The following is a 13,376-nucleotide window of genomic DNA, read 5'->3' as shown; positions in this document are numbered from 1 at the left end:
TCAAATAAAACAGCTCTTTTTCAGTTTGGGTTAGGCTAGGTTAAATGAAGTTTGTTTCCACGCTTTGTTTTGTCTGTGTTTGGGTCCACTATTCTCCACTCCACATGGTCTGCAGATCGTGAAGTGGAGCCAGAGGGAATGAATAAGGAATCGATAAGTGATAACAATAATAGAATCACAATTGCAAAATTCTTATCAATTCCCGCCCGTATCAGTGTTGCGTAATTACTGAAAAAAGAGTAATGCATTACATATATTACACAGAACATTTTACTTAAAAGCATACTTGATATATTAAGTACTAAAATGTATTATGTAATGTATTTAATGCAGTATGTCACTTAAAGGAAGAGGGTTAATTACTCCAAGGAGGAAGTATTTGTTGCACTACTCTTTACATTACTTTTGCGTTTCTCTGTAAAATGACTTAAAACACGTTGTAACATAACATTTAACAATATAAAACTATAGGCGATGTTCCCAAACAACAACCAAATCCTTATCCTAATGAGAACACGTATGATCTCTTATCATTTATGTATAAACACAAAACCATTATGATAAAGCAAAACTAAAAAGCAACACAAAGAGACTTCAAAACAATTGCCACAGTAATTCTCCTGAAAAAACATGGAAAGGCAGATATGAAGGCTGTAGCCTGAGTGCGCATGGCTGCTGTTGTTACATGTTGAAGCACAGGGTGTGGCTGCTGGCTTTGGGTCAGCATTCACTCATCTTTAACAGCAGTCTTGGTTCTACTGTACAAATTATTTAGATCTACAGGTTATCTTAGATTACTTGAGTGGGCAATTTATATGAAACACAACCATTGCTAAAACTTCTTGTGTTAACTGTTGAAATGAATTGATGACATGATATTTGAATTGGGAAGACAAACATGTTACGGACTGATTTGGGAATGGTGACTCAGAATAGATTAATTTAAATTTGTATGTCTACATGTAAATGCCATCACTACAACCACAGACCCAGCCACAACGATGGCTGCCACCACCACCACCACAGCCCCAGCAACTACAACAACGACGGCGGCCACTACCACCACAGCCCCAGAAACTACAACAACGATGGTTGCCACCACCACCACCACAGCTGCCACCACCACCACCACAGCCCCAGCAACTACAACAACAATGGCAGCCACAACAACAACGACGGCTGCCACCACCACCACAGCCCCAGCCACAACAACGACGACTGCCACAACAACAACGACATCAGCCACCACAACCACATCCCCAGCCAGTACAACAACAACGGCAGCCACTACCACCACACTCCCAGGCACTACAACAACGACAGCTGCCACCACCACCACAGCTGCAACCACCACCACAGCCCCAGCCACTACAACAACGATGGCTGCCACCACCACCACAGCCCCAGCCACTACAACAACAACGGCAGCCACTACCACCACACTCCCAGGCACTACAACAACGACAGCTGCCACCACCACCACAGCTGCCACCACCACCACAGCGCCAGCCACTACAACAACGATGGCAGCGACCACCACCACAGCCCCAGCCACTACAACAACGACGGCTGCCACGACCACCACAGCCCCAACAACTACAACAACGACTGCAGCCACGACCACCACAACCCCAACAACTACAACAACGACAGCAGCCACTACCACTACACCTGCCACCTCCACCACAGCCCCAGCCACTACAACAACGGCAGCCACGACCATGACAGCCCCAACAACTACAACAACGACAGCAGCCACTACCACTACACCTGCCACCACCACCACAGCCCCAGCCACTACAACGACGTCAGCCACCACAACCACAGCCCCAACCACCACAACAACGACGGCTGCCCCGACCACAGCAGCCCCAACAACTACAACAACTACGGCAGCCACGACCACGACAACCCCAACAACTACAACAACGACGGCTGCCACCACCACCACGGCTGCCACCACCACCACAGCCCCAGCCACTACAACGACGGCAGCCACTACCACCACAGCCCCAACAACTACAACAACTACGGCAGCCACGACCACGACAACCCCAACAACTACAACAACGACGGCTGCCACCACCACCACGGCTGCCACCACCACCACAGCCCCAGCCCTTACAACGACGGCAGCCACTACCACCACAGCCCCAACAACTACTACAACGACGGCTGCCACCACCACCACAGCCCCAACAACTACAACAACGACTGCTTCCACCACCACCACAGCTGCCACCACAACACCAACAACTACAACAGCCCCAATCACAACAATAACGACGGCAACCACTACCACCACAGCCCCAGCTACTACAACAACGACGGCTGCCACCACCACCATAGCCCCAGCCACTACAACAACGACTGCTGCCACCACAACCACGGCTGCCACCACAACCACATCCCCAGCCACTACAACAACAACGGCAGTCCCTACCACCACAGCAGCCCCAGCCACTACAACAACGACGGCTGCCACAACCACAGCAGCCCCAACAACTACAACAACGACGGAAGCAACCACCACCACAGCCCCAGCCACTACAACAACGACGGCTTCCACCACCAGCACAGCTGCCACCACAACCCCAACAACTACAACAGCCCCAACCACAACAACAACGACGGCAGCCACTACCACCACAGCAGCCCCAGCCACAGCCCCAGCTACTACAACAACGACGGCTGCCACCACCACCACCACAGCCCCAACAACTACAACAACGACTGCTGCCACTACCACTACACCTGCCACCACCACCACAGCCCCAGCCACTACAACGACGTCAGCCACCACAACCACAGCCCCAACCACTACAACAACGACGGCTGCCCCGACCACAGCAGCCCCAACAACTACAACAACTACGGCAGCCACGACCACGACAACCCCAACAACTACAACAACGACGGCTGCCACCACCACCACGGCTGCCACCACCACCACAGCCCCAGCCACTACAACGACGGCAGCCACTACCACCACAGCCCCAACCACTACAACAACTACGGCAGCCACGACCACGACAACCCCAACAACTACAACAACGACGGCTGCCACCACCACCACGGCTGCCACCACCACCACAGCCCCAGCCCTTACAACGACGGCAGCCACTACCACCACAGCCCCAACAACTACTACAACGACGGCTGCCACCACCACCACAGCCCCAGCCACTACAACTACAACAACGACGGCAGCAACCACCACCACAGCCCCAGCCACTACAACAACGACTGCTTCCACCACCACCACAGCTGCCACCACAACACCAACAACTACAACAGCCCCAATCACAACAACAACGACGGCAACCACTACCACCACAGCCCCAGCTACTACAACAACGACGGCTGCCACCACCACCACAGCCCCAGCCACTACAACAACGACTGCTGCCACCACCACCACGGCTGCCACCACAACCACATCCCCAGCCACTACAACAACAACGGCAGCCACTACCACCACAGCCCCAACAACTACAACAACTACGGCAGCCACGACCACGACAACCCCAACAACTACAACAACGACGGCTGCCACCACCACCACGGCTGCCACCACCACCACAGCCCCAGCCACTACAACGACGGCAGCCACTACCACCACAGCCCCAACAACTACAACAACTACGGCAGCCACGACCACGACAACCCCAATAATTACAACAACGACGGCAGCCACTAGCACTACACCTGCCACCACAACCACAGCCCCAACAACTACAACAACGACGGCTGCCACCACCACCACAGCGCCAACAACTACAACGACTGCAGCCACCACCACCACAGCCCCAGCCACTACAACAACGACGGCTGCCACCACCACCACAGCCCCAACAACTACAACAACGACGGCAGCAACCACCACCACAGCCCCAGCCACTACAACAACGACTGCTTCCACCACCACCACAGCCCCAGCCACTACAACGACGTCAGCCACCACAACCACAGCCCCAACCACTACAACAACGACGGCTGCCCCGACCACAGCAGCCCCAACAACTACAACAACTACGGCAGCCACGACCACGACAACCCCAACAACTACAACAACGACGGCTGCCACCACCACCACGGCTGCCACCACCACCACAGCCCCAGCCACTACAACGACGGCAGCCACTACCACCACAGCCCCAACAACTACAACAACTACGGCAGCCACGACCACGACAACCCCAACAACTACAACAACGACGGCTGCCACCACCACCACGGCTGCCACCACCACCACAGCCCCAGCCCTTACAACGACGGCAGCCACTACCACCACAGCCCCAACAACTACAACAACGACGGCTGCCACCACCACCACAGCCCCAACAACTACAACAACGACGGCAGCAACCACCACCACAGCCCCAGCCACTACAACAACGACTGCTTCCACCACCACCACAGCTGCCACCACAACACCAACAACTACAACAGCCCCAATCACAACAACAACGACGGCAACCACTACCACCACAGCCCCAGCTACTACAACAACGACGGCTGCCACCACCACCACAACCCCAGCCACTACAACAACGACTGCTGCCACCACCACCACGGCTGCCACCACAACCACATCCCCAGCCACTACAACAACAACGGCAGCCACTACCACCACAGCCCCAACAACTACAACAACTACGGCAGCCACGACCACGACAACCCCAACAACTACAACAACGACGGCTGCCACCACCACCACGGCTGCCACCACCACCACAGCCCCAGCCACTACAACGACGGCAGCCACTACCACCACAGCCCCAACAACTACAACAACTACGGCAGCCACGACCACGACAACCCCAATAATTACAACAACGACGGCAGCCACTAGCACTACACCTGCCACCACAACCACAGCCCCAACAACTACAACAACGACGGCTGCCACCACCACCACAGCCCCAACAACTACAACGACGGCAGCCACCACCACCACAGCCCCAGCCACTACAACAACGACGGCTGCCACCACCACCACAGCCCCAACAACTACAACAACGACGGCAGCAACCACCACCACAGCCCCAGCCACTACAACAACGACTGCTTCCACCACCACTACAGCTGCCACCACAACACCAACAACTACAACAGCCCCAATCACAACAACAACGACGGCAACCACTACCACCACAGCCCCAGCTACTACAACAACGACGGCTGCCACCACCACCACAGCCCCAGCCACTACAACAACGACTGCTGCCACCACCACCACGGCTGCCACCACAACCACATCCCCAGCCACTACAACAACAACGGCAGTCCCTACCACCACAGCAGCCCCAGCCACTACAACAACGACGGCTGCCACAACCACAGCAGCCACCACCACCACAGCCCCAACAACTACAACAACGACGGCAGCAACCACCACCACAGCCCCAGCCACTACAACAACGACGGCTTCCACCACCAGCACAGCTGCCACCACAACTACAACAGCCCCAACCACAACAACAACGACGGCAGCCACTACCACCACAGCAGCCCCAGCCACAGCCCCAGCTACTACAACAACGACGGCTGCCACCACCACCACAGCCCCAACAACTACAACAACGACTGCTGCCACCACCACCACGGCTGCCACCACCACCACAGCCCCAGCCACTACAACAACGACGGCAGCCACGACCACGACAACCCCAGCCACTTCAACAACGACTGCAGCCACGACCACCACAACCCTAACAACTACAACAACGACGGCAGCCACTACCACTACACCTGCCACCACCACCACAGCCCCAGCCAGTACAACGACGGCAGCCACTACCACCACAGCCCCAACCACTACAACAACGACGGCTGCCCCGGCCACAGTAGCCACTACAACCACAGCTCCAGCCACTACAACAACGACGCCTGCCACCACCAACACGGTTGCCACCACCACCACAGCTCCAGCCACTACAACAACGACGGCTGCCACCACCACCACGGTTGCCACCACCACCACAGCCCCAGCCACTACAACAACGACGGCTGCAACCACAACCACAGCCCCTACAACTACAACAACGACGGCTGCCACCAGCACGACAGCCCCAACAACTACAACAACGACGGCAGCCACTACCACCACAGCCCCAACAACTTCAACAACGACAGCAGCCACTACCACTACACCTGCCACCTCCACCACAGCCCCAGCCACTACAACGACGGCAGCCACTACCACCACAGCCCCAACAACTACAACAACGACGGCAGCCACTACCACCACAGCATCCCCAGCCACAGCCCCAACTACTACAACAACGACGGCTGCCACCACCACCACAGCTGCCACCACCACCACAGCCCCGGCCTCTACAACAACGACGGCTGCCACCACCACCACAGCCCCAGCAACTACAACAACGACTGCTGCCACCACCACCACAGCCCCAGCCACTACAACAACGACGGCTGCAACCACAACCACAGCCCCTACAACTACAACAACGACGGCAGCCACGACCACGACAGCCCCAGCAACTACAACAACGACCGCTGCCACCACCACCACAGCCCCAACCACTACAACAACAACGGCAGCCACCACCACCACAGCCCCAGCCACTACAACAACGACGGCTGCAACCACAACCACAGCCCCTACAACTACAACAACGACGGCTGCCACGACCACGACAGCCCCAACAACTACAACAACGACGGCAGCCACTACCACCACTGCCCCAACAACTTCAACAACTACGGCAGCCACGACCACGACAACCCCAATAACTACAACAACGACGGCAGCCACTAGTACTACACCTGCCACCACAACCACAGCCCCAACCATTACAACAACGACGGCTGCCCCGACCACAGCAGCCACTACCACCACAGCCCCAGCCACTACAACAACGACGGCTGCCACCACCACCACAGCCCCAACAACTACAACAACGATGGCAGCAACCACCACCACAGCCCCAGCCACTACAACAACGACGGCTTCCACCACCAGCACAGCTGCCACCACAACCCCAACAACTACAACAGCCCCAATCACAACAACAACGACGGCAACCACTACCACCACAGCCCCAGCCACAACAACAACAACTGCAGCCACGACCACCGCAACCCCAACAACTACAACAACGACAGCAGCCACTACCATTACACCTGCCACCACCACCACAGCCCCAGCCACTACAACGACGTCAGCCACTACCACCACAACCCCAACAACTACAACAACTACAGCAGCCACGACCACGACAACCCCAACAACTACTACAACGACGACTGCCACCACCACCACAGCTGCCACCACCACCACAGCCCCAGCCTCTACAACAACGACGGCTGCCACCACCACCACGGCTGCCACCACCACCACAGCCCCGGCCTCTACAACAACGACGGCTGCCACCACCACCACGGCTGCCACCACCACCACAGCCCCGGCCTCTACAACAACGACGGCTGCCACCACCACCACGGCTGCCACCACCACCACAGCCCCGGCCTCTACAACAACGACGGCTGCCACCACCACCACGGCTGCCACCACCACCACAGCCCCGGTAACTACAACAACGACTGCTGCCACCACCACCACTGCTGCCACCACCACCACAACCCCAACCACTACAACAACGACGGCAGCCACCACCACCACAGCCCCAGCCACTACAACAACGACGGCTGCAACCACAACCACAGCCCCTACAACTACAACAACAACGGCAGCCACGACCACGACAGCCCCAACAACTACAACAACGACAGCAGCCACCACCACCACTGCTGCCACCACCACCACAACCCCAACCACTACAACAACGACGTCAGCCACCACAACCACAGCCCCAACCACTACAACAATGACGGCTGCCCCGACCACAGCAGCCCCAACAACTACAACAACTACGGCAGCCACGACCACGACAACCCCAACAACTACAACAACGACGGCTGCCACCACCACCACGGCTGCCACCACCACCACAGCCCCAGCCCTTACAACGACGGCAGCCACTACCACCACAGCCCCAACAACTACTACAACTACGGCAGCCACGACCACGACAACCCCAATAACTACAACAACGACGGCAGCCACTAGCACTACACCTGCCACCACAACCACAGCCCCAACAACTACAACAACGACGGCTGCCACCACCACCACAGCCCCAACAACTACAACAACGACGGCAGCCACCACCACCACAGCTGCCACCACAACACCAACAACTACAACAGCCCCAATCACAACAACAACGACGGCAACCACTACCACCACAGCCCCAGCTACTACAACAACGACGGCTGCCACCACCACCACAGCCCCAGCCACTACAACAACGACTGCTGCCACCACCACCACAGCAGCCCCAGCCACTACAACAACGACGGCTGCCACAACCACAGCAGCCACCACCACCACAGCCCCAACAACTACAACAACGACGGCAGCAACCACCACCACAGCCCCAGCCACTACAACAACGACGGCTTCCACCACCAGCACAGCTGCCACCACAACCCCAACAACTACAACAGCCCCAACCACAACAACAACGACGGCAGCCACTACCACCACAGCAGCCCCAGCCACAGCCCCAGCTACTACAACAACGACGGCTGCCACCACCACCACAGCCCCAGCCACTACAACAACGACTGCTGCCACCACCACCACGGCTGCCACCACCACCACAGCCCCAGCCACTACAACAACGACGACAGCCACGACCACGACAACCCCAGCCACTACAACAACGACTGCAGCCACGACCACCACAACCCCAACAACTACAACAACGACGGCAGCCACTTCCACTACTCCTGCCACCACCACCACAGCCCCAACCACTACAACGACGGCAGCCACTACCACTACACCTGCCACCACCACCACAGCCCCAGCCACAACAACAACGACGGCTGCCACCACCACAGCAGTCACCACCACCACAGCCCCAGCCACTACAGCAACGACGGCAGCAACCACAACCACAGCCCCAGTCACAACAACAACGACGGCAGCCACCACCACCACAACCCCAACAACTACAACAACGACTGCTTCCACCACCACCACAGCTGCCACCACCACCACAGCCCCAACCACAACAACAACGACGGCTGCCACCACCACAGCAGTCACCACCACCACACCCCCAGCCACTACAGCAACGACAGCAGCCACCACCACCACAGCCCCAGCCACAACAACAACAACGGCAGCCACGACCACCACAACCCCAACAACCACAACAACGACAGCAGCCACTACCACTACACCTGCCACCACCACCACAGCCCCAGCCACTACAACGACGGCAGCCACTACCACCACAGCCCCAACAACTACAACAACGACGGCTGCCACCACCACAGCAGTCACCACCACCACAGCCCCAGCCACTACAGCAACGACGGCAGCCACCACAACCACAGCCCCAGTCACAACAACAACGACGGCAGCCACCACCACCACAACCCCAACAACTACAACAACGACTGCTTCCACCACCACCACAGCTGCCACCACCACCACAGCCCCAACCACAACAACAACGACGGCTGCCACCACCACAGCAGTCACCACCACCACACCCCCAGCCACTACAGCAACGACAGCAGCCACCACCACCACAGCCCCAGCCACAACAACAACAACGGCAGCCACGACCACCACAACCCCAACAACCACAACAACGACAGCAGCCACTACCACTACACCTGCCACCACCACCACAGCCCCAGCCACTACAACGACGGCAGCCACTACCACCACAGCCCCAAAAACTACAACAACTACGGCAGCCACGACCACGACAACAACGACGGCTGCCACCACCACAGCAGTCACCACCACCACAGCCCCAGCCACTACAGCAACGACGGCAGCCACCACCACCACAGCCCCAGCCACAACAACAACAACGGCAGCCACGACCACCACAGCTGCCAGCACCACCACAGCCCCAGTCACTACATCAACTACGGCTTCCACCACCACCTCGGCCCCTGCCACTACCTCAATTACAGTTGCCACCACCACCTTAGCCCTGACCTCCACGTCAGCGACGTCCTCCACCACCCCCATATTTGTTGTTTTCCGATCCATTCAAAGCAATTTTACAACAGACTTGTTGAATTCATCATCTGAAGCTTTCAAAACACGAGCTGCATCTATAAAGGCACAGGTAAGTGTTTTACTTTGTGGAAAGTAGCATGAACGATGTGTCTAAAGATCAGCCATTAAAGTACTAAATGCTCAATACAGCATTTCACTGAATTACAGCAGGAACAAGTCAACTATAGAATCTTTGCTTGCATTTTGATGAATGCTCAATCATCCAGGTAAGTAAATCTCCAAAAGTTGATTCTGTTCATCTGGATGTAGCGTTTTGTGGGAGAAACGTTTCGTTACTCATCCAAAACGGTACGTCCAGATGAACAGAATCAACTTTTGGAGCTTTGCTTGCACTGTTAAAAACATTGGAACACTTTGTCCCAAGATTTACACATGTGCTTTTGAGCTATTGATCCGCAGTCTTTTGTACTTGTGGCAAAGCACTTTAAGTCAGTATTATTGCTGGATGTTTATTCTTGTCTCAAAGGAGACAAGCTCTTAAGATGTTGGTTCTCACTTCATATTTGAACAAACCTTTTCACTTTAACAATTACAGATAAAGATTTGCTTTCTTTCGCTTGTCTACTGTCTTTCTCATCTCCAACTCATGCATTGAACCTGACTTTACAGGACATATTCATGACAAAAACCACTGCATTTCTCTCACTAGAAGATGGATAATATACTTATGATAACACTGTATAAAGTAATTAAACTGCATCAATTTAAAATCTGTGGAAGTTTTCCCAGTTTTCCCCAGTTTTTTTAGTTAGTGAGTTATCGCTGTTGCCTCACAGCAGGATGGTTTTGAGCTTGAATTTTAAGAAAATTCTCCTTTGTGTCTGCAGATTGAACCTCCTTACAGATTGGCGTTCCCTTCTTCTTTTGTCTCCTTGAATGTTGTGAGCTTCAGGTAATTTCAGTATTTTGACATATAATGTTAAGAGCACTCACCTAAAGCCCTAAATATTCCAATCTATAATTTTTGTCTCTGCATTTACAGGCAGGGATCAGTCATCAACACGATAGAACTTCAGTTTGTAAACACATCTGTACCAAACAACACTGAGATTGGAAATGTTTTGAACAGTACAGCCTCAAACGTTACAGGCTTTGACATTGAAAGGGCCTCCATCGCTGTCAATGACACAGGTGAGTAACATTTCGTTATGTTTGATCAAAAAGTCTCAAATGTTTTAGAGTGACTTGGTTAAAAATGTTTTGTACATTTTTTCTACCACAGCTGCTGCATCAACTACTACAACTGTTGTACCAACAACTACACCTAGTGCAACAACTACTACATCAACTACTAAAACTATTGTAACAACATCTACAACTACTGCAACTACAGCTTCAAGTGGAGTATGCCACAATATTAATTCCAGCACTGTTTTCCCCCTGGTGCTGCTGTTATGGCTTCTATCAAGCCAGCAATAGCATCTGTGCTGGTTTTCATGTGAAAGACAAGCAGCAGATGATCTCTTTCACTGCAGCTCTTTATTTATTGGACACATCGGAAAGAGTAGAATTGCTATGTTTGTCAATATGAAAATATTTCTTGGTGGGAATGACCCTGCAGTGAACAGAATGACACAGACTTCTTTTATGCATGCGGTTAATTGAATTATAAATAGAAAAACTGAACTAACGACACACAGGCAAAAGATAAAACAAAATGGGTGCTTTATCTTAGAGGCTTAGTAGTTTATGCTGTTCAGTTTAATTCAATTCAAGTTTATTTATATGGCACCAAACCACACTAACAGTCACCTCGAGGTGCTTTAAATTTTCCTAAGTTAAGGTAAAGACCCTACAAAGACCCTCTTGCTTTTAAGTGTGTCTCTGCCTACATGTCTGTTAACTGTTCCTCTTTTATACAGAAAAAGACTAAACATTAAAAATATATAGAAACAACTTCTTAACTTTGTAACAACATTATCCCCATCAGCTCTTCTTATATTTCTTAAATGCTTGTAAATTAAATGTTTCGGGTTTCCCTTCATATAGAGCATACACAGTATATATATCACAAAAAATGTATAATAAAGTGCAAAGAGTGGATCTACATGTGGTCCCCCCCCCCACCCCCCCAAAAAAAGCACTGGCACTTTTCTTATTTATACCAATTGTATGTTTATAAAAAGATTTATATTCTGTGAAATGTATTTTAATTTTTACATTTTCTGTAAGAAAGTCACAATAACCAGAATATAGAATGCATAAGAAATTTACACTGTCTCCTGTGATGTTTTGCTGTTTGAGTAGGTAAAGAAAAAGGGGTTCATGGAAGATCAGGAGCTTTAATGAAAGCAAAAGCAATTTTGTACAAATTGGTCTCTGTTGTTTCATTGTCCTTAATTATTTTTGCAATAATGTTTCACAACCTGACATCGTTAATTATGTTGAACAATCAAGTTTACTCAGAGAGGACAAAGAATGGCTAGTAGTCTTTGTAGTTTTATTGTTTTGGCTCTGGGATTCAATTTTATTCAGTGTCACACAGTTTGAATCATACCAAAGTTGAAATTTTTTTTAACAATGAATACTAAAAGAATGATGATAAGGTTGTAATAACCTAAAGTTATACAATTTCTGACTAAACCCTAGAGTCAGAAGAGTCTTGATGCCTAGTTACCTGTATAGCTTCTTTAAAGAGTAAGACATAAATAATGTGCCCTACTCAGTCAGTATCTTTTTCAAGATGCCAACTTGGAAGATTACCTGAAACATGTTCATCTGCATGTGCATGTGCATCTGCATGTGCATCTCGTTATTTGCAGAAATGGTGTGTAAGGGCACTGCCCTGTGCACTCTAGTCAAATGGCCAAATGGTCTGTCATGCCAAGCCTGGGTTTTGGCACCACATTGATACAAAGGGGCTACACAGGCAGCGTTATGGAAGATTGCATGTTTGAGTTATAGTGATTTAGATCCGTAGCTTTTCAGTTCCATGCTGCTCGGCTCAGCCCTGATCATCTGACCTGTGCTGCTTCTCTTTGTGGATTTAACCAGCTGAATTCACCAAGCTATAAGAACAGATATCATGGCTAGTTTTCAACACCTAGACTGTATAAAGGTGGACTTCTGTGATTGAATCTAATGTGAAGACTCAACTTGTTCTTTTGTTCTTTTTTCAGTTTATAATGAATAAATTGGTTATTCCTTATACAGCATTGGTGTCACGGTCTGTGTCGGCAGACCGTGGGGAGGTGGGGAAATAGGACCCAAACGCCGGACTCTTCAGTGCAAACAGTGC

At 52.4% G+C, this 13,376-nt stretch overlaps 1 protein-coding gene across 1 annotated transcript; it reads left to right on the top strand.

Moving 5' to 3' along the window:
* The first annotated feature begins 952 nt into the window (after nt 1–952).
* Nucleotides 953–12,011, top strand: LOC134624021 (mucin-2-like). The gene is made up of 11 exons (XM_065470250.1): nt 953–1,424; nt 1,468–2,407; nt 2,846–4,854; nt 4,963–5,781; nt 5,875–7,288; nt 7,556–7,816; nt 8,096–8,499; nt 8,599–10,187; nt 10,966–11,030; nt 11,121–11,269; nt 12,001–12,011. Exons 1-11 carry the CDS (start codon nt 953–955, stop codon nt 12,009–12,011), a joined length of 8,133 nt encoding a protein of 2,710 aa, XP_065326322.1.
* The last annotated feature ends 1,365 nt before the right edge of the window (nt 12,012–13,376 follow it).

The sequence above is a fragment of the Pelmatolapia mariae genome, linkage group LG3_W, assembly GCF_036321145.2.
Source record: "Pelmatolapia mariae isolate MD_Pm_ZW linkage group LG3_W, Pm_UMD_F_2, whole genome shotgun sequence".
NCBI lineage: Eukaryota > Metazoa > Chordata > Actinopteri > Cichliformes > Cichlidae > Pelmatolapia > Pelmatolapia mariae.
Note: the sequence above shows the minus strand (reverse complement) of the source record. Positions and strands in the feature narration are given on the sequence as shown.

Bases quoted from the DNA above. Each gene is read 5' to 3' on its own strand.
- LOC134624021 (XM_065470250.1), top strand. From the start codon at position 953: ATGTCTACATGTAAATGCCATCACTACAACCACAGACCCAGCCACAAC. The intron at 7,289-7,555 runs AGCTGCCACCAC...CACAGCCCCGGT, and splicing joins ACGACTGCCACCACCACCAC to AACTACAACAACGACTGCTG. The intron at 11,031-11,120 runs GTAATTTCAGTA...CTGCATTTACAG, and splicing joins TTGAATGTTGTGAGCTTCAG to GCAGGGATCAGTCATCAACA.